Source organism: Neomonachus schauinslandi, chromosome 5 (genome assembly GCF_002201575.2).
Source record: "Neomonachus schauinslandi chromosome 5, ASM220157v2, whole genome shotgun sequence".
Lineage (NCBI taxonomy): Eukaryota > Metazoa > Chordata > Mammalia > Carnivora > Phocidae > Neomonachus > Neomonachus schauinslandi.
This window is the reverse complement of record NC_058407.1, coordinates 97131244-97157878: the sequence shown is the minus strand read 5'-3', so window position 1 is coordinate 97157878 and position 26635 is coordinate 97131244. Positions and strand designations below refer to the sequence as shown.

The following is a 26635-nucleotide window of genomic DNA, read 5'->3' as shown; positions in this document are numbered from 1 at the left end:
CAAAGGTTAAGAACTTTGCCCCAGGTACATGGCATCTTGGTTAAGAGTGCTGACTTTTGTGACACGGAGCTAGATCCACACTGTCTTCTTGCCATGGATCCCCAGCTGGTAAGGAGCAGGACTGAGACACGTATCTAGGACCGCCTGGCCCCTAAGTCAATGCCCTTAACTTCTATTCAGAACGAGTTCAGAAACCCTGGCCCTTTACTTCCCTTTTCAATAAGGCTTCACTCGCTTTCCAAAGTTCCCTGGAGTCTGAAGTGGAACCACAGAGGACCTAGGCCTGAAGACTCCACAGACCCAGACCCTGCTGACTACCACCCTCCATGTACCCCCACTCCTGCGCAACTGACAGGTAGTCTCTCTGCGAAGAACCACTTCTCCCAGCCTTCCTCCTGGCAGACTGGGCCCTAGCCCAGGCTCACCCAGCACAGCACCACTGATCATAATAATCATGGTAATGAGAGGCAGTACTATTATTTTTAATCGTAATTTGCAGGCAACCGTGCCCAGCAGCTCTTGGCTACTGCAACCAAATACACAATCACATAAAACACGGCCAGGCTGTTAAAAAACACAACTGAACCCCACGCTATGCCAGGAAGCTCTGACACATCCCGCCCTTCATGCTTTTCCTGAGCTACCCCATGAGGGGGAGTGAGAGGGGCAGGGGTGGGGGCAGTAAATTATCACAGATCCCAGGGGGCAGGAGGCATCTATTAATTACAGCTATTGAGGAAAGAGAAGAGGTAGTTGTTGGGGCTTGAGAGTGGTCAAGTACAACTGAAAATCAAGTTTCTCTACAACAAGGAATTACACACCCCAGGAAAGTCCATAAGGGATCATGGACCCAGCATTATTAAGCTTTAGCTACTCAGTCATGGGAATCCCTTCAGACAAATGAATGGGAATTAGGATTGCAATATATCAAACACTGAATGTGTATTCTGGATTCAAATCAGTTCCAGTGGATTTGAGGGTAATCATGAGATGCCCTGCTTGACAAGGAGACACAGAGCTGCTGCCTAAGACTCCCAGGCAACAAGCTTCAGCTTCAGCTGGTTCTACTGAAGCCCTCCTGTGAACAATTCCAGGGCCCTATGGTCACCAGTGCCACCTCCTCCTACTCCCTGCCCCTATTTCTGTGGGCTGACTACTTCCATGTGTCCCTGGGCAGTGGCTATTCCCCTAGGGAACAGAGAAGAGAGTGTCCCCTGGAAATGTTCCTTGGTGGCCTAGTAATATGGCAGTCTTTCCAGTCTGGTTCTATCTCCACCCAAGGAGAGGTCCCTTCTGGGAACAGAGAAAGCTTGTATTAGTACTTCCAGCACTACTGAGAACAGACCTCTCCCTCTCCCTCTCTCTTCTTCACACTTTCAGGAATGTGTGACTCACGGTCTCATCCTGGCATGTCCTCCCGGCCCCATGGAGTCAGTGATAATCAAGCATCCTCTGCAGTGGGATCACGGCCCTGCTGTTCTGTGATCCAATGGGGAAACTAAGGGCCTGCATATCCAATGATGAGTAAAAAGTGAAAGTCAGGTGGCAACTCAAGATGGGCTGAAACATGTAGATTTTGTTCCTTGTATGATACATGTGGGTGTGTCTCCTTGGAAATGTCCAGTTACCACAGGGGTTATTATTCTAGGTTATTCCATTCCAGTTTGTGAATAGAAAGAGAGAGAGAGAGTGTGTGTGTGTGTTTATGGTCAGATGACTATGGCCAGAGAAAGTTTATTACCCTAATACTCTGGGGGTAAAGGGAGAAGAAGGAAAATGAAGGAACTATCTGTTCTCTCCTTCACAAATCCCTTTGGTGGAAATACTGAAAACACTACTCTGGCATTAAGTAAAATCTCTACCGTCTGCACTCATGGTGTCCCGGAAATTGCACAGAACCTGGAGTCAGGAGATCAGATTTGGGCCCACCTTCACCACCAGCGAACTCTGTGGCCATAGCAGTCACCCCACCACTCTGAGTGTTATAGTGACTATCTGTGACTTTACACATCTTAGCAGATATACCTGGAGTGCCTTATGGGTGTGCTAGGGATTTGCATTGGTTCAAATTCTGAATAAAGCATACATGAGATTAGTACAAGATTAATATCCTCTTTGTTTTTAAAAAATATATAAAGCCAAGGAGGATATTCCTAGTTCTATTCACACATAGAAGTAAAAGAGAAAAAGCTATTGTCCCTAAAATACTTCTTGAGGTATGAGGACTAAATACTAAAGGGCATAAATCAAAGGATATGGGCTTTAGAGCATGGTCACTGTACCCATTTAAAGGTATCACCAAAATAAGCAAGGTTCATGATAACCGCTTACCCCATAGAGCCATGAAGATGGAGAAGAAGACGGTGGCAGGGTTGTCAAACAGGTGGCTTGCCTTTGCCGTACCACAGGCTGAGCTGAGGTTCCAGTAATCACAGGACTTGTCGCACAGGGGACACATGGTGAAGGCATTCTGCTGGTCACACATCTCTTTGCTGCAGTAGAGAGAGGCTGCTGGGTCAAGTGGAGCTCGAGCAGGACCCACCCCAAGCAAATCACCCTAAAAACATCCCCCACTTCCAAATCCATGGCAGAGCTGATCAACTCCAAAAGTGGGGTGTGTTAAAGACGTTGAATTCTTTACCATGAGAGCATTACTCCTGTATTTTGTCAAAGAAGTGGGTGGGCCACTGCTGAGGTACAGATCCTATCACTAGGAGTGTCCTAACAGAAAATCAGTGAGCATCTGCCAGAGATGTTATACACTGCATGATGCTTTATAAAGTCCCTTCAAAATGCATTGAGTCTAAGAGGTTGGTGGGGAGTACCACCATTCAGCCCAACTTGTCTGAAGTTAGGTTTCACCATCTTCATGCAAGCTCAGGCTGTCTCATTAAAGCCTACTGGCTGCCTCACAAACATGTGAGACCTGGTCACAAGGAGAGGCAAATACAAGAGTGTGATTGGATCTACACAAGCTCTTACTTCTCAAGGAGAAGCCATGTGGAGAAGAATGGAGTCAGAGCTGGGTTGGAAGCCCCTTTCTAAGTGCATCAGCTGCATGACCATTTGTAGAATGGGAATTAATAACCTCAGCCTAATAATAATGATCTAAACCATGAAATGGGATTAGGGGGAACGGAAGAATAAAGTAAATTCTTCCAAAGTCTAGGTTCTATGATACTTATAGAGTCAAAAAACCATTAGCTATATTCTAACCTATTCTCAGTATATTTCTATTTAGTGGACTAATGAATATAGTTGAAACTCCATTCACTCTTTAGGTGATTAGCTAGATCCAATAAATTCAGGCTCATATGAGTGCTTGCAAATAAGAACCAAAGAACAACCAGCCCTAATCGGCTTCCCTACTGTCCCTCCACACTACATATTGGTAGGAAAATGAACGAACTCATCACTCTGGTGTGTAATATTTCCCCAGGGGAATGGATAGATGGTGAAGTTCATTGTTTGGGGGAACAGGGTGGAGAACTCAAGATTTCACGAAAATGGAGCATTGGCTGTTCTCACAGAGCTGCTGGAGACACAGTCATGGGGAGGCAGGGGGTCCTACTCTGAAAACCGCCGCTGTGTTTCCTCCGGAAAGAGACAGCAGAGGGCACTACAGAGCATGGCTGACAAGTGGGAGGACATTGCCAAGGTCAGCGGACTGGTACCCTGCATGCTAAAGCAAGTGCTTAGATGAAAGCCAGAAGTCAAGGGATGCCTGGGTCCAGCTCCCCTTCATTAAGAAGATGAAGGGTTTTCCTGAGGGCTGTCACTGTCTTTCAAGTCCCGGCTTGTTTTTAATGAGCTATTAAGCCCACAGCAAGGAAAGGCCTTCTGTGTGAGAGAATGGAAACTCTAGGTCTCTGAGAGTATATCCTCATTCCTCCACTGACTCGCTGCTAGGCTCTCCATTGGCAAGTGTCAACAGCAGTGACTCATTCACAATGACAATATTACATAGTAACATCTTAATAGTAAGTTCAGCCGTGCTGGTTTCACCTGGGCACGTTCCTATGGGTAACCGGAGAGCAAGGTTTATTCTAAGTCTTCTGGGTCCAACAAGTGTCCGCTGTATCGTTGAGGAGGAGTCACTACTTTCAGAGAGGAGAGTCCCCTCTTAGAAAACAGATTCACACAGGAAACTGTTGGTCTTTATAAATTATAGTAAGGAGCTGTGCTTTTAAGCCATGACTGAGAACATATAAGTTCCTTGGTGCTGCCCTTCAAATATGTGTGTCAGGGACATCACTTTGTTGTTTGGGGCTTTTTTTTTTTTGAACACATAGACTTGGGGACGGGATAATCCCTAGCCAACCTAATCCTAATCAAAACTAGTCAGTGCTAAAATGTCAGGAATGAAAAAGTGTTAGCAAACCAGCTAACAAAGTGCAAAGCACTTTGAAACATAAGTGCTGTGTCAGTTATTGGCTTTACAATGGGAGGACAGTCAACTACCAATCATTTGTACAAAATGGCAGCCACTGTCGCATGGATACTCCCCAAATCATTTAAACTTGAAATCAGAATGCTTTATAGGTATAGGGTCGTTTTGTTTGTTTATTTGTCTGTTTGATGCAAGCCATTTGAACAGAATTCTGGAGAAATTCTGCCTCAGGATGATATTAAAATGACTTTGTGTTCCCTGAGAGAGGATGCCTCTCTAGACAAGGCTGAAAGAGAAGCGGAAAGGTGAGGGAAGCTCAGCTAAAACTGAAATCACATCTGGGTTTTTCACTAGCTGCACAATCCACGGATTTCTAGTTAGAACCAATTGTGGCTATAAATCAAATGCTGTATTTCTTCAGTCTATTATTTTCTCTAGAAAGCACAAGAAGGTTGATAAATGGCCTGGCAGTCAGCTGAACCAGGACCCCAAAGTGAGTGGTGTTCTTAGTCAGTAACTCGTTGCTCATAAGTTTGGTGATACAGGGCTGTGCTTGCACAAAGGGAGATGGTGCAACATGGCAATTATTCCAGAAATTCAGACACAGCATCTGCTATTAAGGTCTCAGACCAAGGTAATCATTTTTTTTTCAAGATGGTTTAGATCAATCAGCTTTTTTTTTTAGCTTTTTTTTTTTTTTTTTAATGCTCCAGGCTTTCCTACCCATGTAAGCCAATGCCTAATAAATAGAACCAATCCTTTGGTAAGTAGAGAAAAGTTCTATAGATGTATCATGCACATATGGAATTATTACTCATACGTGATATTTGTATTCATATATCCAAGTTGCTGGTGATAAAAGGTACCATTTAAACTTCCACATAATGTAAATTTTCTGCTTTTGATATTGTTATATGAGACATAACCATTATGTTATATGGTTATATGAGACATAGGTCATATGAGACATTTCCCACGAGGGGAAATTGGATGAAGGGCATGGTGGGCCCCTTTGTACTATCTTCCTATTAATCTATAATGTTTTCAAAATATAGCATTTTTAAAAATTATACATAGATAATAAATTCCAGGCTTAGTGTCAAAATTAGAAACCTCTAAAGTAACCCCAGGAATGGTACAAGTTTTTAATCATGCTTAGGAGTGGCTGACAGACATAGATCCCGGAAGAGTATGAATTTGTTTAGATTCAGTATTGGGATTTAAAGACTATTCTTTTGTTGATAGGCAGTGGTATTTTATGAGTTTTCGTCAAGCCCATCGAGCTTGGATTTTTGATGGCTATCTAATTATGATTAAAGAGCAGTTCTTTTAAAAAATTCTTCATAATACACATAAGTAAGGAAGATGTAAATAATAGAAAAAAATTATCACACCCCACCCTGAGTCTGAAAATCCAACAACCAAAATTTCAGCTTTAAAACAGTCAATTTCAAACTTTTTTGACTGTGACCTACAGTTTAAAAACAATCTTTTCCATCAGATTCCAGTACGCAAATACATACATACTCTCTCTCTTCCCCATGAACATATTATATAGCCAAATAAAATCTCATGGAACAATACCCATACTTCCTTCTTGTGATGAATACTAATATTATATTTCATTCTACTCTATCCTATCTTACTCTAGTTCATTTAAAATGTAACCATTCAACTGATTCTGTGATCCACTAATGGGCTGCTACACATAGTTTGTGAAACACTACACACTCTGACAGGTAAGAAGAGACATCTGCAGTGATAATGATCATCACATTTCACAACCATATATATCTGCATATACATGAATGCATGCGTATAGATATATTATATTTTTCAATATGTGTAGACCATGGTCATTTTCAGCTACATGGTCCCTGTTGCATGTATTCCCATATGGGGAACCAAGGCACAAGTTCTAAATCCCAATGTAAGCGAGCACACTGATGGCCCACCCTCTACCCTGGCACTAGCTCTCTAAGCACAGTGTAGAGTTTTCTAGTTTGGATCAATCTGAGGCCCAGCTCTCTAGGGATCAAACTGGGCAAGAGACACGTGGGAGCTATGTTTTCTGAGAAAGTACCAGGCAAGGCCAGTTGAAACTACTTGGCTGCCAGGGAGGATATGAACCTTCTGGGAGACTTCACATCTTATGGGCAAAAGCAAAGACTTTGGAGCAGGAGGCAACTGAGGTCAAGTCACAACCCTGACAATTATTAGTTGCTGAAGTTGGACAAGTTATATGACTGAACTTAGCATCAATTTCTCCAACTCTGTTAGGTGAAAATAATACCAATCTCACAGTTTACAACCATGATCTCTACAGGATCAAAGAGATAAATACCTAACAAACACCCAGCACCATGCCTGGCACAAGGTAGGCGTTTGGCAAGTATTAGTTTTTCCCTCATGCTAGATGGCCTGAGGAAGGCAGAACCTCAACCCCATATGTTGTGTGATGGTCCCAGAATTCCCAGTCAAAACACTGGGCAGTTGGTACTGGAGTTTTACACACAAAAATATCCAAACCTTTGTCTCTTACACCAAGTTATTTAGCTTTATTCTAACTACTGGCAACACCAACTCCAGTTTCTAATTTACAAGACCATTTCTATAGATTAACATGGCCACAAGAAGAGATACCTGGTTCCTGCCATTGGTGAAACCCTTTTCTCAAAGGAGCCCAGCTCTTGGTCCTTTCTTCAGGATGGCCATTACTTCCTCCAACTATAGTGGACACCCACAGTCTGCCCAGTATCCTCATCCACCTGGATACTGAGGGAACATCCTGTTGGTACAGCATGATCCTGCCCCAGAGCCACAACTGTGGGCCCAGGGCCTCCACCCTAATCCAAAATGAGCCAATAGGCCTTTTTCATTTGGAACCAATTCAAGAAAAAGCTCTAGATACAACATCCATGAGCTATTAGTAGGAATGTTTACATCCAATGGAGAAAATCTGTAGTGAAACAAATACAAGAAAGAACCAGAGATGGAAGATAAATAGGAGTCCCTATTTCCATTGGTCCTTAGGCTAGTCGCACGCCTGCCACTGCATTCCCTGACACACCCCAGAATCCTTATAATAAATTCCTTTTTTTTTTTTTGCTTCAGCTAGTTCATGTTGCATTTCTATCACTTGCAACTGAAAAAGTATTAAAATATATTAACCATGCTTCGGTTTTCAAGGACAGTGCTGAAGATGGCAAGGGATTTAAATGCTAAATATGTTAAGTGTCTCTTTCATCACTTGTACTTTATTTCCACATATGTTGATTCCTTCAACAATTATTTATTAATATTCTATTATGTGCCAAACATCGTCTCCTTGAATCCTCACAACAACATCACAAGGTATGGGTTATTATCACTATTTGTAGCCAAGGAAAGGAAGACTTGGGGAGTTAACTATCCAGTCTTACAGCTAATATGTAATGCTGTCCATCCTAAAGGATGCTATTTTTTTTTTTTTTTGGAGAGAGAGGAGGAAAAGAAGGAAGGGGGGGGGGGGGGGGAGGAGAATGACGGAAGGGAGAGAGAAAATCTGAAGCGGGCTCCATGGCCAACACAGAGCCCAACATGGGGCTTGATCTCATGACTCTGAGATCATGACCTGAGCCAAAATCGAGAGTCAGATGCTTAACCAACTAAGCCACCCTGCAGCCCGAGTATGCTATTTTTAAGTGCTTATATTCTTTGTAGGCTCTCTTTTCACCATAAGGACCAGACTTTGTTCCATCTCTTGGCTCTCCAAGAACCCCACCATGGGGCCTGTCACCTGCAGTTTCTGACTTCCTGAACCAGAGGCTGAGCCCCCTCAGTTCCAGAGCTGCCTGCTTCTGTGGACAGCCTCACAGCATTTTACCCCAACAGTGTTTGACCATATCGACATGTGATCACTACCCAATGCCACTCAACATTTCCTGCCTCGGGTCTTAGGGGAAACCAGAGAAAAAAGTCGTGAAGTTGAGGGGAAAAAGCGTTTCTCCGGCATGGGTTTTTTCATCAGGTAGAATCCACTTGCCCATATCAGACTCTAGCCCTGGAGAAGAGCCTAACTAGGAAAGGAAGGGAGCCATCCCCAGAAGGCTCTGAAGCCATTCCCAGACTCTACAGTTCCCAGATCTGTCTCTGGAGGGAGGTTATGTGTGTAGTAAGGGGAGGAGAGAATAGAGGGTAAGGACTTTGGAAGGAAGCATGTGAACTGTACTCGCAACTGGGATGAAACTCCAAAGTACTGCCATGTGGGAAGTGAGGCTTTTTCTTTAAAACCCTCTCACCTGGGAATATCTTCTTCGATTGTTGCACATCCGTAAAGAAACACGATCACTCCAATTACAGAAGATGGAATGAGGAATGATGTATATAATCCCAGCCAGGCAAAATATAGTCCAATTTTTTCTCCAAAATACTTTCTGAAAAAGAAAGAATATCGCAACACATATTGAGAACACCATAAACTTCCCCCATTTCTGTTTATTCTAAACCTGACAACGGGTCAACGTAAACGAAAAGAGATGGAAGTTAGATGGCGCAAGAGGGACCTCAGCACAAAGAACTGGTCTCTTCCACTATGAATTACATTCCCTGGGAATTACTCACACACATTCACACACATACACACACACCAGGGAATACTGGCTATTCATGTGAACTAGCCCCAAGAAGGAATCCAGCCCTAACAGCAAACTGAAAGTAGACCATACATTTTGGCATCTTTACCAGACAAACATAAGTAACACATCATCATCTCATGAGTACCGTAACCCACAGAAAAACACCTTTTCAGAACTTCATTATGTGAATAAAACACAAATTATCTAGGTGGGCATGCGTACTTATGTACACAAACCATAAAACTCAGAAAAATGACTAGAAGCATTTTGGTAAAATATTAGCAATGGTTTCTTTAGCTGATGGGATGATGGGTGGTTTTTATTTCTTTATTTTTTACATTTCTGCAATTTTAAACTCTCTACTTTGTTAATGAATTAATTCTATAATTTAAAAAATTCTTTTAGAGAGAAAATTAACAAGCCATTATTTTTTTGATCTCTAGAGTTCAGGAAGTTAGTAAATTGTCACACTAAGTCTCTAAAAAGGGATTTTTCCTTTAAATAAATATTGGTGATGGACACTTGACGAGAAAAATACAAACCACAGAGAAACTGTATATTTTATTTCTCAAGAGGCTATGACATAAAACACAGGAGGGAAATGGGAGTGCAGCCCACTCTTTGATGTGAGGACAAAAGAATAAGAACAGTAAATTGAATCTATTTATCCACTACCAAAGGTGCTGCTCCCACCTAGGATATAGACAATGGCAAGAAAATGTGGCTTCCACCCTAGCAACAAGAAAAATCCAGATAATCTGTGACATCAAACTTTCCTTGAACCCATCATAGAATGGAGGCTACAAGGTAATCATGTGAACTGAATTTAAAAAAAAAAAAATGACAAGCCCCTCCAAGGAACATGGGACATGCAAATACTTTCAGATTTGGTAGAGCACAGGAGAAAAGGGCAGTACAAAGAAAAAGATATAATCTTGTAAATTCTGAAAGGCTGAGTATAGGTTAGCATGACAGATTACAATAACTAAGAGCTCCAGACACAAGAGGGGTTTGCAGTCCTTCATAAGATCCCAGTCAATGACCACCACCTGGTACTCATAAGGAGGGTAATGGGCAAGGTAGGAAACTGGAAAGGGCCTCTTTATTGAAGAGGAGTGTGGAAGCACACTCATCTCCCAGGACCATCTCTCATTCAAATCACTGAGTGAAAAGGATCAGCAGTCTGCTCTGGGAGAGGGGCAGGAGAGAGGATAATATCCTAGGGTCTATCATATATGTAATTGAAGCCCCAGAAAGATTAAAAGAAAGAAGACAGAAGAAATATCTGAATGGATTATGGCTAAAAAATTTCCAAAATTAATCAAAAACAACAAAACATAGGTCTAAGAACTCCAGAGAACCCCAAGCAGAATAAATATAAAAACAAAAACAGAAACCTACACACCGAGACATACCAAAATCAAATCTGAAAAACAAAGATAGAAAATCTTTAATTAAGCTGGAGTGAGGGTGGTGTTGGGGAGGGGAAGATGAGAAAGGGAGGATATTATATGCAAAGGAACAAAGATAAGATTTACAGCCAATTTCTTGGCAGAAACTATGCAAGCCAGAAGATAATAGAGTGACAACCTTAAAGTATGGAAAGAAAAAACAAAAAAACAAAAAAAAAAAACAGTCAACCCAGAATACTCTCCCATGGGGATAAAACTAGTTCTTTGGAAGCCAAAAACTATCTTAGGTATTACAGTGGTTTTTAGGTCTCCAAAGTGCCACAGAACATAAACAGATATACAGTATCTATGTGGTATTAAATTTCATGGAGGAAAGCAATAATAGAAAAAAGGCAGAGAAACATTGGTATCAAGCAAAAATAGTGATGATGTCTTATGGTGTTTATAACATATATAGGAGTAGGACAATAATAGCACAAAAGATAGGAGAGAGGAAACTGAGAGAGAGTATTGGAAGGCCCTTACCCAGGCTGTGAAATGGTATAATATTATTTTAAAGTAGAATGTGTTAAGTTAAAGATGGATTCTGTAAACCCTAGAACAACCACTGAATTTAAAAAATAGGTATAATTAACAGACCAAAACTGGAGATGAAATGGAACCATTAAATATACTCATTTGCAAAGAAGTCATGAAAAGAGGAAAAACAGAAACAAACTACATATAAAACAAATAGAAAACAAATAGTAAGGTGGTAGTTTTAAAATATAAATACATTAATGATAACAAATGTAAACATACAAGAAACCCACTTTTATTATAAAGGCCTATATAGAAGAAAAGTAAAGAAATGAAAAAAGATATATCATGCAATCATGAATCAAAAGGAAGCTGGGACATATAAAGACTTCTGAACAAAGAACGTTACCTGGGATAAAGAGGCAGATCAATTAATGACAACATGGTCAACTCATTAAGAAGGCCTGATAATCCTAAATGCATACAGTAAAATGCACAGATCATCTGCATACATCAAAATACATACAATAAAAATGGACAGAACTAAAAGGATGAATAGACAAATTCTCAAGTATAAGTTGGAGACTTCAACACTTCTCTCTCAAGTAATGGAGAGAACAAGGAGACATAAAATCAGTAAGGACATAGAAGTCACTACAAACCAACTTGACCTAATTGACATGTATAGAACAGTCCACTAAACAGCAGAAAATACATTCTTTTCAACACACATTCACCAAGATAGTCCATATTCTGAGTTATAAAGCTAATCTAACAAATCTAAAAGATTGAAGTAATAAAAATTTTATTCTCTGACCACAATTAAGTTAAACTAAAGATCAATAGCAGAAAGATATCTGAAAATATCCATAAATATTTGGAAATTAAACAACACCCATCCAAATAACCCAAAGAAAGGTCAACAAAGAAATAAAAAAGGAAATTAGAAAGTATTTTCAATTGAGTGAAAAGGAAAACACAACATATCAAAAGTTGTGGGATGCCTTTAAAGCAATACTTAGAAATTTATGACATTGATTATTTGTACTAACATAAGAAAGCTCTGAATCAATAATCTAAGCTTGCACTTCTACTAGAAAAAGAAGAAACTCAATCCAAAGCAAACAGAAGGAAAGAAATAATAAGGTGGGGAGCAGAGATCAGTGAGAATGAAAACAGAAAAACCATAAATAAAGTCAATGAAAACAAAAGCTGGTTGTTTGACAGGATCCATAAAATTGATTAAATGTTTAGTCAGACTAATCAAGAAGATGAAAGATAAAACACCAGTTCCCAATATGGGGACTGAAAGAAGGGACATCACTACAGTTCCTATTTCCATGGCCATGTGATACTGTTAGCTGCCTCCTCATGGGTGTTCATCTTGCCTTCCCCTCCAGGCTACATTGCCTACCTCTGGAAGAAGAGCGGGGAACAGAGAAGGTAGGAGAGACATAAGACATAACAAACACAAACTGTCCTAGTGCTCTTGTCTTGACCAACTTATTTGGCTCCGCTTTTAATTCTCACGACATCTTTTCCAGGTGAGGAAACGGAAGCTCTCTGGATAGAAGGACTTGTCCAAGGTCACATGGCTCATGGATGGCAAAGCAAGCATTTGGTCCCTCATCATCTGACCCCTCCATGTCTAGTGCTCTTGCCAGGATAGCAACAGCAGTCATAGGGACTGAAATTTATTGAGGGCTGATTCTTTGCCAAGCTCTGTTCTAAGAAGATTCTAAATACTGTCTCATTTTTTTAGTCCACACAACTCTATGAGGTAGTATGCTATTATCCTCCAATTATAGATGAAGAAAGGATGTACAAAAAGATTAACCCAAGGTCACATGGCTAGTAAGAAAGAAGATACAAGATTCAAATTCAGTGAGGCTACCTTGAGATAGATTCCAGCTCTTAAGATTCCTCCACAGTATACCAACTTATAGAAGGGACTTAAAGAAGGGAAGGAAATGGTTGGGCAGGGGACATGCCCAGGGAAAATTTGCTGAGTTGGAGAAAGACAGCACATAGCTACCTATCCATACTCTGTCCCCTGCCACGTTCTCATGTTTTTCCCAGCTCTGAAACCAGACCACCACAGCATCCCGTCTGAGGCATTCAGCCATTCAGAGACCTAAGATTTCCCTGACTACTCTCTTAACCCATAAAATCTACAAATCTTTTCTCCTGTTGCTTCCCAGGTTTATGCTTACAGAGCTGATCTGATAAATTAAACTTCACTAGAGTACTTTGTCACTTCTTCCAGGAAAGGAATTACATTTCAAGCTTTATGGAAACACAATACCTTCACCCCTTAAAGGAAGGGGGAGAATATTTTGAGGAGCTCTTCTAACTGTTCCACATAAGCAATTTACTCCTCTTTTTACCATAAAAGCACCGATGACCAGAAAGGTGGACAGGAAGCCTGAACACAGAGCCTAGATACCTTGAAAAGGAAGGTAGCAAGGTCAAAATGTATTAAGGTAAGAACACATGAAACAAAGAAGGAAAAAGAATCAATTATGTCATTTAAGGGCAACAGTTTAGTAGTCAAAAATTCAGATGCCTTCAGGAACCAGGCAGGAAACACAAATGATCAAAGCAGGCCAAGCACAATCAATCATAGCAACTCCAGTGGAACACTAGAGGGCTTAGTTCTATCTACAGGGACCAGTAACTCAGCTCCAGCAGTCCTGGAGACATGTGAGAAAATGGGACCAGTAATGCCAGATCCTACAATTTTCTAAGAAAAGCTGGAAATCTGTATTTCTCCTAATTTTTCGATGTTGGCAACTAATTCAACTGGGAAAAAAAAATGTGCAGGCCAAACAAAAACATCCAAGGACTGGACAATGTCTATGGGATATCAGCTGGTGCCTTCTCTGGTATAGCAGAGATCACAGAACAGGGGCTCTGGAGTGCGCAGAGCTGGCATGAATGTGCCCTCTGCTGTGTCCCACCTTTAGAAAAAGTCTTTCCACTTCTCTAAGCTTCATTTTCTTTCCATTTAATGTGCAAATGAAATGAGCAAGGTCTAGGAGGACACAGTAAGCAAGTAATGTTAAAAATTGTTGATGAGATTTATTCTAAAAATCCACGTCATCTACTACATTAAAATGGAAAACTTCTGCTCATCAAATGGTACCATTAAGTGAGTAAAAAGACAGGCCAAGGAATAGGAAAAAAATATATTATACAAATATTTGGACTTGTATCTGAATACATAAAGAATTTCTACAGATGAATATGAATTAGGAATCCAAGAGAAAAATGAGCAAAAGACTTTAAGGAACACTTCATTAAAAAGATACGCAAACAATGAATCATAGAACACTACATCAAAAACTAATGATGTACTGTATGGTGACTAACATAACATAATTTAAAAATTATTTTAAAAAGAGTATTGGAAAAAAAAAGATAATTAAGGTGCCTGGGTGGCTCAGTCATTTAAGCATCCAACTCTTGATTCAGCCCAGGTCATGATCTCAGGGTTGTGAGATCAAGCCCTGTGTTGGGCTCCATGTGCTTAAGATTCTCCCTCCCCCTTTCTCTCTGCCCCTCCCCCCCCAAAAAAGATACCCAATTCACCAATAAACATATGAAAAGGTACTCAACTTTCCTAATCATCAGATCATCAGGAAAAGGCAAATGAAATCACAGTGCAATACCTAGTCAAGAAAATGCTAAAAATGAAAAAGAGGGGAAATACCAAGTCTTGGCCAAATGCGGAGAAACTAGAATGCTCACACACAGTGCAGGTGGGATGTGTACAGGTAGATCCACTTTGGGAAAACCACTGGGCAGTATCTACTACAGCTGAGCATGGGCATCCCCAATGATGCAACAAGTCTCTTCCTAAGTATATGCCCAACAGAAACACATACATGCACACTGAGAGACACATACAGGAACACTCACAGCAGCACTCTCTATGATAGCCCCAAACTAGAAACCCCACAAATGCCTATAAGCAATAAAATGGATAAATACATTGTACTATATTTGCCCAATGGTGTATTATACAGCAATGGGAATGAACACCTTATAAGAATGTGCAACAATATGGATAAATCTCATCAACACAACATTGAGCAAAAGGAGTCATGCACTAAAGAATATATATATTTAATTATTCTGTTTATATAAAGTTGAAAAACAAAATAACTGTCCTAGAAGTCCAGATAGTAGTGCCAATCATATTCATTCTTCATCTGAGTACTAGTTGTATGGGTGTGTTCAGCTTGCAAAAATTCAGCAAGCTGTATATTTATTGCATATACATCTTTCTATAGGTATACTTTGATTTTAAAATGGTTTCATTTTTAAATTTTTATTAATTTTTTTGTTTGAGTGTAGTTGATATACTATGCTACATTAGTTTCAGGTGTAAAACAGTGATTCAACAAGTTTCAACATTATGCTATGCTTACCACAGTGTAGCTACCATCTGTCACCACCCCATGCTATTACAGTATCATTGACTATACCTTATGCTGTGCCTTTTATTCCTATGACTTATTCATTCCATAACTGGAAGCCTGTACCTCCCACTTGCCTTCATTCATTTTGCCCACACTCCCACTGGCAACCATCAGTTTGATCTCTGTGTTAACAGGTCTGATTCTGCTCTTTGTTTGTTTATACTCATTTGGGTTTTCTTTTTTTTTAGATTCCACATATGAGTGAAATCATATGGTATTTGTCTTTCTCAATCTAACTTATTTTGCTTAGCACAATATCCTTTAGGTCCATCCATGTTGTTGCAAATGGCAAAAAAAAAAAAAAAAATCTCATCCTTTTTAATGGTTGTATAATATTCCATGATACACCCCCCCCCCACACACACACACACATACCACATCTTCTATCCATTTGTCTATCAATGGACTCTTAGGTTGCTTCCATAACTTGGCTACTATAAATAATGCTGCAAAAACATAGGGGTACATATATCCTTTTCATTTTCTTTAGGTAAATACCCAGTAGTGGAATTATTGGATCATTTGGTATTTCTGTTTTTAATTTCTTGAGGAAACTCCATAATGTTGTTAACCCACAGTGGCTGCACCAGTTTGCATACTCACCAACAGTGCACAAGGATTCCTTTTTCTCCACATTCTTGCCAACACTTATTATTTCTTATCTTTTTTATTTTAGCCATTCTCACAGGTGTGAGGTGATATCTCACTGTGGTTTCGATTTGCATTTCCCTGATGATTAGAGATATTGAACATACTGAACATCTTTTTATGCATCTTTTGGCCATTTGTACATCTTCTTTGGAAAAATGTTTATTTAGGTCCTCTGCCCATTTTTCAATTGGTTATTTATATTTTGGTGTTGTCTTTGGTCTTTATATATTTTGGATATTAACCCTTTATGAGATATATCATTTGCAAATATCTTCTCCCATTCAGTAGGTGGTCTTTTAGTTTTGTCAACTGTTTCCTTCACTTTGCAAAAGCTTTTTACATTGATCTAGTCCCAATAGTTTATTTTTGCTTTTGTTTCCCTTGCCTTAGGAGACATGCCTAGGAGATATGTCTAGAAAAATGTTGCTATGGCCAATGTCAGAGAAATTACTGCCTGTGCTCTCTTCTAGAATTTTTATGGTTTCAGGTCTCACATTTAGGTCTTTAATCCATTTTGAGTTTATTTTTATATATGGTGTTAGAAAGTGGTCTAGTTTCATTCTTATACATGTAGCTGTCCAGTTTTCCCAACCCCATTTACTGAAGAGACTCTCCTTTCCCCATTGTATATTCTTGCTCCTTTGCCATGAATTAACTGACCATATAATCATTAGTTTATTTCTGGGCTCTCTATTCTGTTCCATTGATCTATGTGTCTATTTTTGTGCCTGTACTATACTGTTTTGATTACTATAGCCTTGTAGTATATATATTGATATCTGGAATTGTGATACCTCCCCTTTTGTTTTTCTTTTGCAAGACTGAAAGGATCATTCACCACAATCAAATGGGATTTATTCTGAGGATGCAAGAATGGTTCAATATTTGCCAATAAATCAACATGACACACCTCATCAAAATGAAGGATAAAAACCATATGATCATATCAGCAGATGCAGAAAAAGCATTTGACAAAATATCAACATCCATTCATGATAAAAACTCTCAACAAAGTAGGGTTAGAGGGAACATACCTCAAAACCCACAGCTAACATCTTACTCAATAGAGAAAAACTGAGAGATTTTCTTCTAAGATGAGGAACAAGACAAGGATATCCATTCTCACCACTTTTTTTTTTCCATTCTCACCACTTTTAAACACAGTAGTGGAAGTCCTAGCCACAGCAATCAGACAAGAAAAAGAAATCAGAGGTATTGGTAAAGAAGTTGTTAACCTGTCACTATTTGCAGATGACATGATACTATATATAGAAAACCCTAAAGATTCTACAAAAAAACTACTAGAAATAATAAATGAATTCAGTGAAGCTTCAGGGTACTAAATTAATACCCAGAAATCAGCAGCACTTCTATACACTAATAACAAAGTAGCAAAAAGAGAAATTAAGAAAACAATTCCATTTACAATTGCACCAAAAAAACCCATAAACTTCACAGAAGAGGTAAAAGACCTATACTCCAAAAACTATAAAACATTAATGAAATAAATTGAAGATGTCGCAAGCAAATGGAAAGATATTCCATGTTCATGGATTAAATGAATTAATGTTAAAATGTCCATATTACCCAAAGCAATCTACAGATTCAATGCAATCCCTATAAAAATACCAATAGCATTTTTCACAAAACTAGAACAAATAATACTAAAGTTTATATGGAACCACAAAAGACCCCATTAGACAAAGAAATCTTAAAATGATTTTAAAAAGACACCACATATTTTATAATCTGCAGGCCAACAGATTCCCTGAAGATCACCTTGTCCATTCTCTTGCCTTCGAGCCAGACGGCATATAATCCACATCAGGTGTACATGTCATTCAGGCCCAGTCTGTCACAGACCTGAACAGGGAGTTTTCACCTTAATGAAGCACAGAAGGCCATGCTAACGAAAGATAAGACTTCCAGAACTAGACTGCCAGCCCTGAAATGCAAGGTTGGCATTTGTCTGGGTAGCCCAAGGCAGTGGTGGAGGTTGGATGCTGCTTACACCATTCCCGAGCATTCAGATCAGCAGAGCAGACATGCCAGTAGGGCGTGTTCCAGGGGAGTTCGCCCTGTCAGCCAGAAAGGGGCAACTTCTGCTCTCAACTCCTGCCAAGCCTGCATCAGCCTGACAGGATAGCAAGCACAGCACCTTCCTTCCTGGTCTTACAAAAAGCTCAGGCTTTCCTAGCCCCTCAGGAGACAGACTGTGGGCAGGTACAGGGATGCCAAAGAGAAAGTTCAGAGCCTTTAATTAGAGTTCACAATGGTTGGTTCTCTGGAAGACAGCCTGGAAATTCCCAGGGACAGAAGAAGCTAGGCAAGCCAGCAAAGACCTCTCCTTGGTGAAGCCATGAGATGGGGCCAATGTGGTTTCTGCCTTTTAAATTACCAATGTCCCTAACCTGTACCCTCAGCTCTTGGAAATAATGTAAGTGGACTACGGTTGTATAAGGGGTCAGCACTGGAGAGCAAGGGGAGAAATGCAACATTTATTCAGCATGTACCATATGCCAAGCTCTGGGTTAAGTGCTTTATACACAGTATGTCATTTAATGCTTGCAAAACCTTACAAGGCAAGTTAAAAATTAGTGTTGGAATTAAGGTTAGATTCAGATAAGCAAAACAGTTAAAGATGACTTTTTTAAAGATTTTATTTATCACCCACCAGCAATGGAAACTATGATCTACAGATTTAGGATTTCTAGGACATCCTTGTACCAGGTAGACTGTTTCTGGGGCAAACAAGTGACATTTGAAAATCAAGCAGTCTCATCCTTTTGTTTGTTTCTTTGGGGAAAATACCTATATGGAAATCAAATCCTATTAAGACATGTATTTCTCACAGTTTTGATGCTCCAAAATAAAACTTAAACCATAAAAAAAAAAAGATTTTATTTATTTATTTGAGAGAGAGAATATGCACAAGAGAGAGCATGAGCAGGGTGAGGGGCAAAGGAAGAGGGAGAAGCAGGCTCCCCGCTGAGCAGGGAGCCCAACACAGGGCTCCATCCCAGGACCCCAGGATCACGACCTGAGCCGAAGGCAGATGCTTAACTGACTGAGCCACCCAGGCACTCTAAAGGTGACTTGGTTTTGTCAGGTTTTTAAAAAGTCTCCTTGGGATAAATATATAGTCAATTCAAGGCTCAAGCTCCCTGTCAGGATTGTCTTGCCCAGCTCAAGAAGCTCCCCCACCACCATCCCCTTTACGAGGTAGTATCCAGGTAAGGAAGAAGTGTGTGCATCCTTAGGATGGAAGAGGGGAGGGGGCTTCTGGGAATTGAGCCCTGAGCTGGTCCCAACTACTCAGTAGCTGAGCTGGGCTGGGTTGGCCCCCAGCATTGTGTGGGCATCCACCAGGGGGTGGCCAGGCCAGCAGGGTCCTCCTGGGGCATCCAGCTGGCACCTAGAGCGTGTGCTGCCTCTTCCTTGTCCCAGCCGCAGCCTCTCCAAGGCAGGTGGTTCATGAGAACCTCTGGATCCTCCAGACTGTGTTTGTGGTCTGTGGGATGTAGGGGGCGCTGTTTCGGGCTCAGCCATTCCTAGTCAGCTCCCTAGGCAGCACCATGAATACTCTGACACCATGCTGGATGCTGGGCTCCTCCAAAGAATTTGTAATTTCCTCATGCTGCACTCTGAGATAGAAGGTGCAAACAAAACCTGGGCTCTAGGATTCACCCCCAAAATATCCAAGCACTTCCATTCCTCTTGCTTCCAACTCCCACTCCAGAACTGTCTGACCCCAAGGCAGGGAGGCACCAGAATAATGCCCTCTCAAATCTTACCCTTCTACACCTTTCTATTTCTCTCTTATAACAATCTTCCTTCATTGAAAAAGTTTATTTTCCTTTTCTGCCTGATGGGAATTTCCCCATGTCTTATCCCCTCTACTCCCCACTCCCCACCCCATGCCCTCCCTTATCTTCCCTGGGGCTAGGAGAGGTAGGGGTGGGTAGCAGAAAGGTTGTTGGAAAAGAAACCCAAGAAGAGAATCTGTATCAAAAGGGACTTCAAACATTCTCTGTACAGATATACATTATAGTCTTTAAAGAATGGTGCTTATCAGTTTCTTTTCTTGGGACCCACAGTCCCAAGACCCAAAGTACATGGTGCTTCTCTCCAGGGAGCACAGACATGCCCATGAGAAAGGGCCCAGGTCACAGGACGTCAGGTTCTCCAGGCCTCCCTTTATCCCACCTTCCAGCTTCTGCCTTCTGATCACTGGCCGGGAGATCCGGGGCCTGAACCCATCTCCAGGTGGGGGTCCCACTGATTGGGAAGCAGCAGCTGGATTGTCATCCCTCTGTCAAAGCTGTCAGCAGGAGCCAGGCTGCCTCCCCCTCTGCTGGGCACAGGCCAGCAGACATAGTAGCTGGCTCCTCTGATCAGTAACGGAGGGCCAGAAGACTCTCGGTTCTTAGCCCTCCCAGACAGGCCAAGAGAAGGCCTCCTTCTGAAAAGAACATTTTGCTAACATGGGGCAAATTCAGAAAGTAGAGTGCAGAAAGGGCTAGGCTTCAGGGCTGTGAAAACTGGGCTTGGCTCAAGTCCTGACATTAAGAGACAACACAGATGCCAGTTAATGGCATGGGAATGTTTCAGAAGTTCCGGAGGGGAAAAAAATACTCTTTGGAATTAGAGCACACTACGTCCATGACACTCTCCTGTGCCACTTCTGTCAAGTGTCTCCCTCTCTCCTCCCAAGTCCTCTATTTTAAAAGGTTTCCAAATAAAGAACTACTCTATGAGGCCAGGGAAGCTGCAGGCCCAGGCCAAAGAGTCAGAATCAGCTGGGCTGGCGGGGCCCATCACAGGTCCCGCAAGCAGCAGATGTGTCTAGATGCGCAAACAGAACAGAAGACTGGGGAGAGCCAGGGACCAGAAGTTCCCGATGCCAAGCCGAAGGTCAAATAGAGAAGGGAGGTGCCGGTGACAGGTAGGTAAATTAGGTAGACAAAAAATCAGGGCTAGGAAAGTGAGTTAAAGTAGGAAAAACAAGGCAGGAAAAAAGCCAGAGCATTTGCAGGATCTTCCCCAGAACCCAGGAGAAATACTAAAGGCAAGTTCTGATCCTGGGTCTTTCCACTCATTTGTGGATTCCCCTCAGCAGTTGGGTAGATCTCTGTTATCAGCCATGCCTCCCCAGGCAAAAGAAGAAAAAGATCACAAAATAAAATAAAATATCTCTATCTCTGATTGTTCACTTCATTCCAGGTACTCTGGTGAATGCTCTCATGCATTTTTTTCTCTTACAATCTTCACAAGAATCCTGTGAGTGAATACAGGGCTTGGCAAAAATGGTGTCCTTGTGTGAATGAAAAGGTTCCTTCCTCTGGGAATACATCGTACCACATCAAGGCACAAGGCTTGGAGAGAGAGTGTGGTGTACATTCCAGCCCCCACTTGCCCTCTCAGCTGGGGAACTATGTGCAAGGCACAAAATTCACAAGTCTGTGAGCAGTCCTAGAAGTAGGCATTATGTCCCCATTTAATAGATGAAGGGATGGGAACTCAAAGGTCTAACACCTCACCCAAGTGGATGAAGCCACTAGGGTGTCGAGGCAATATTCAAACTCTAATCTGCTGAGGTCCAAAAGCCTCTGCTCTCAACTACCACGCCATACCACAAAGGAGAGAGGAGTGCCTTTCAGGAAGCCCTTCCAAGAGTCAACAGCAATAGTGGTAGATTCCCAATGGCCCTAAAATAGTCAAGAAGCTTCATTCCCCGGGGGCGCCTGGGGGCTCAGTCATTAAGCGTCTGCCTTTGGCTCAGGTCATGATCCCAGGGTCCTGGGATGGAGCCCTGCATTGGGCTCCCTGCTCAGCGGGAAGCCTGCTTCTCCCTCTCCCACTCCCCCTGCTTGTGTTCCCTCTCTCACTGTCTCTCTCTCTGTCAAATAAATAAATAAAATCTTTAAAAAAAAAAAAAAAGAAAGAAGCTTCATTCCCCAGCTGTGTGATTTGTCCCCAGTTCATGAGATGGAACTGTAGAAAAAAGCAAAATGATTGATACTCTTCCAGCTTGTTGGTTTCCAATCTCGCAATTCCACCAGCTGAACGGACACTTCCTCCATGGGTGGCTAAGTGTCTTGAGGTCAACACGGCCAAAGTGCAACTCTTGGTTTCTCTACCTCTCCTGCCACTCTTCAACTGTCCTCCCCAGTCTTCCATATTTCAGGATACAGAACCACAATCCAAGTGCTCAGGACAAAAACATGGAAGACCACTGACTATTTATCACATTCCACATCCAATGCATCAGCAAATCCTATAGACTCTACTTTCAAAAATACACCAAACCCAACCATATCTCACCATCTCCACCACTCACATTCTGGCCCCACTGCTATAATCTCTCTCCTGAGTCACTTCCACCCATGCCCCTACAGTCTCTTCACTACACAGAAGACAGAAGAATCTTTTTAAACATCTCTCAAATTCATTATTCCTCTGCTCAAGATAATTTTATGACTTTCTATCACATGTACAATAAAAGCTGAAATTGTTTTCAGGGTCCTATTCGACTCACCCCCTTGAAACAAGTCCAACTCCATTTTCTCCTGCTGTCCCCCTCCCCTTTGACTTTGCCCCAGCTCACTTGCCCCTTTTGTTCCTCAAGCACACCACATCTGCTCCCACCTCAGGGCCTTTGCTATGACTGTGCCCTTAGTCTGGGACACCCCTTCCTCAGACCTTCTCACACTCATTTCCTCAGAAAGACCTTCTGTGATCTCTCCCATCCCAAATGTCACCCAACCTCTGGCCTTGTTTCATTTTTCTTCATAACACTTCTCATCACCTAACATTGTTTTCTAAGTTTATTGGTGTTTTGTCCATCTCTGCTGCTAGAGTGTAAACTTCACGAGAGCAGAAACATTTTCTGTCCTGTTCCCTATTGCTTCCTTAGTGCCTGGAATGTGTCTGGCATACAGAAGTGGCTTCATAAGCATTTGTTTAGTGGAAGACTAACTCCTCACAGTCACCCCATATGGTGGTTATTAGGCCTATCCCTCTTCTCTGCACGAACTGAGTACGACTCTGAGAAACTGAGTATCTTGTGTAGTCACACAGCTAACAAGAAAAGAATGTGCACTCCAACTCAGAGCTGCCTGACTTCAAGCCTAGACTGTACCCCTGACATGCATCCCTTCGGTAACGGAGTAGCTGATAATGCAGACTGGAGCCCCCGGTTTATTAAGTATTATGATTTCTTTTCTATTTTAATAAAAAGAAAACTGAAAGGAACTCTAAGGCTCATCTAAAACAGAATTCATCACTCAATGGTTTGCAAAGCCCTATGACCCTCCCCAGAAGCACACTCACACTGGAGGAGCCGGTGATGGCATCTGTTCCAATTTCTATTTGTAAAAAAGTAATAAATAAAATGATTATGTAGACATTTTCTGTTTATTAATGAGCAGCATGAGGGCCTCCAAGACACATCAGATGGTGATTACAGACACACACTCATGCCTAGTCCCCCAACCATTTATCACCTAGTGGTTTTGACCATTTTACATTGTTTCCATTTTCAGTCTTAAATATTGTTTATTTTTTACCCACAACCAATCTTTAAATAAAGATGGAAACATAAGGACTACTGATGTTGAAATATAACATGTTAATGCAAAACATAAAAATGGCAAGAAAGTCAATAAATTCACCCTTAGGTGATATTCACACAGATCCATAAATGGCATACCACTGGTCAAAATTACTAATATGACATATAAAGATATCCTCATTGCCAAAACTCAACGTTAAAAGGTGGGAGGAGCTATTATATCTAATTATATCCAATTAGCTTTTCACATATTGAGAGTTAAGGGTTGTCCCCAACTACTATGTGTCATCTGCGGAGAAGTCCTTGCAAAAGTAACCTAAAACTTTCTCTTTTAGCTCTTAATTTGGGAATGAAGAATAAATATTAAATTTTGAACTCAAACTGCAACATACCAAATTTCAAGTCACAAGAGTGTTTTTCTATTTGGAAAATGTAATATGATGATAAAATCTAATCTAAGTTTTTATATACATCATTACCCAAACCAAGGATGACACACTCTGCTACTTAAAAATGTATTTGTTGGGACTTTTTTTTCCTTGCATAATTTAAGGTGATAACATAAACAGTGTGCTACCTTTATCAAAAAAGAGAAGGATAGACTTGTCTTTATGTATAATGAATATTATAAAAGATTATATGTAATAAATTTTATAGTATAATATTCATTAATATTTATTTAAAATAAAATATTTTTACTTAGAATTATTTCCTTATCATATTCCATAAAATATTGTTTTAAAAACAATTCCTAAGGCGGTTTAGGGGATTAAACATGCACTGCTGTGAAGGTGGTCTGTGTGGAGCTATATACCTACCCCCCCACCCACCCAGCTCCACGTGGCCTGTGCCCCCATGAGGGTGACCTCATTGGAGAGAGTCAACCAGATCCCCTGGCTCTCTGGCATCTGGGTTGGCCAATAGGAGGCATCAGCAGGAAATCAAAGGGCAGGGGAATAAAGACAGTGGGGCACTGATTTCCCCCAAACATCTGGCCACAAAGCCCTAGGCTGGGAGTCAGGGGCCTCTCCTGCACACTGGCTCCAGCCACAGCCCTCTCTGAGTTCTGTAACCACAACTTCCTCTTGCCCCTTTGGCCCTGGAGGTATTAACAGTTCCCCACTATTGCTGATCCCTAGGGTGCCTTCCCATCCTTTCTGGATTTCCCTTAATCAATTACCCATTTGAGCATGTTACCTCTTTCCTAAATAATACAAGGTTCAAAAATCAAAAAAGAATGTGAGGAGAGTTAGAAGTTGCTGATCTGTTACAATCCTCTCATTCTACTATTAGAGAACTGAGGCTAAAGGATATTACCAGACTTGTCCAAAATCCCCGCCATAAACAAGGCAGAGCCAGAATTAGAGACCAGAATTTGACACAAGAATAATAGAGACCATACATGGTATGACCGTTAAAAGTTATGTATGAGTTAATACATATGAATTGCTTGAAACAGCACTTGGCACACAGCAAATACTCAGAAATATTAGGTAGCTAGCACCATCATCACCATCATCATCATCACCATGTGCTAATTCCCAATCTAGTTTAGAAAAAAGGGGACATGGATTTAGAAATACACAATCCTTCTGGCATAAGGATTCTAAAATTAAACCTATTTAGTAGGTGGAGAAGCCAAAGCCCAGAAAGGTTCTGTCCAAGGCAGGACCACTGCCACCTTCAGTATGAATGAGAAAGAAGTGCCAAGGCTCATGACTTGGTGACAACATGGAGTGAATTCCAGCCCCCTAATATCACCTTGGCCAGATGCCCTGTTGAGCTCCACAGAGCTGTCACAGAATGGCCCTGCTTCAAGGTCCCCCAGCAAGCAGTTGACCCTGTTAAATGAAAATGACCTTCATCTCATTGAGCAGTTACAAATATCCACTGAGACAGCATATGAGAAATGCTTTAAGAACTCTAAAAGCAGAAGGTTCTAGCACAAATGACTGTGGCTTCCTTACTCCACATTCCTCCAAAAAGAAAAGAGGCCAGAGATGAGAATAAGAAGAGGCTGGAGAACTGTTCTGACTTCACTATTCCATAATGTGTGTGGGTGGCAGAAAAAAATAAGCCCTTTTTCCCATATGATAAAAAAAAAAAAAAAATCATTCTTCAGTGTTCTTCAATATTTTCAAGGGGAAAGAAAGACCAGCACTATGATGTGTAACAATCATGCCAAGAAACCTGTTATAGTTCATATTGAAAGGTTGATGAAAAGAACGTCTTGATACAAAGCACAGCTTTTACTGTAAGCTCATGGACAATGTTGGTATTGATGTTTCTGAAGAATACCTGATGTCATGGTGCAACCTCTAGAAAAGCTCCCTGAGCACTCAGCCCTCCCACACTCTGCTCTTTACCAAGACACAGGCCGTGCCCATGATAAGCTTCTGCAGCCCACATTCCTCCCCCAATGTGCATCCATGTGAAAATTTAACTGGGCCCTGGTTGTTTTCTGATTCAAGGTGTATTTCTCATCTTAAAAATAACCCTGTTTGTTCTGTCATTGGGCACTGCACCTCTTCTTGGTGACTTCTTTTTTCCCCAAATTTGTTCCCCTCTCATCCACCAAGGAAGGGAAGAAGAAGAACCTTTATTAAGCATCTACACTGATTTTTACATACATAGATAAGTTAATCCCTACCCGAGAAGAGAAGAGAAGAGAAGAGAAGAGAAGAGAAGAGAAGAGAAGAGAAGAGAAGAGAAGAGAGCAGTGTCCCTATATGAATGTGATCCTCTCAAAACCTGGCAAGTAGTGGCCTGGGCTGAGGAGCTGCAGAGGCTGCAAGGGGCAATGTCAAAGTGGCTCCTAAGTCATCCAAAGGTTCTTCCCCAGCAATGCTGTCTTATTAATTCGGGACAAATGTATCACAAACATATGGATTTGATTGTATCTCCCCACCCCCATCTTCCTCTCCTCATGTCAGAAAAACACATACAGATTTCGAAATGAAAAGGAAAAAAACAAAAGAATGGCCAGGGAC

The 26635-nt window shown here is 41.2% G+C and overlaps 1 protein-coding gene across 3 annotated transcripts in view; it reads right to left on the bottom strand.

Annotated features, from left to right (window-relative positions):
* The window catches only part of ANO2 (anoctamin 2), a 324700-nt gene that overhangs the window by 175706 nt on the left and 122359 nt on the right, over positions 1-26635 (bottom strand). For all 3 annotated transcript variants that reach the window (XM_021690626.1, XM_044915480.1, XM_021690625.1), the window contains 2 exons: positions 8671-8805; positions 2332-2492 (listed from right to left, as the gene is read on the bottom strand). In XM_021690626.1, the coding sequence (XP_021546301.1) occupies positions 2332-2492; positions 8671-8805 (296 nt within the window). The remainder of the gene's footprint in view (positions 1-2331; positions 2493-8670; positions 8806-26635) is intronic.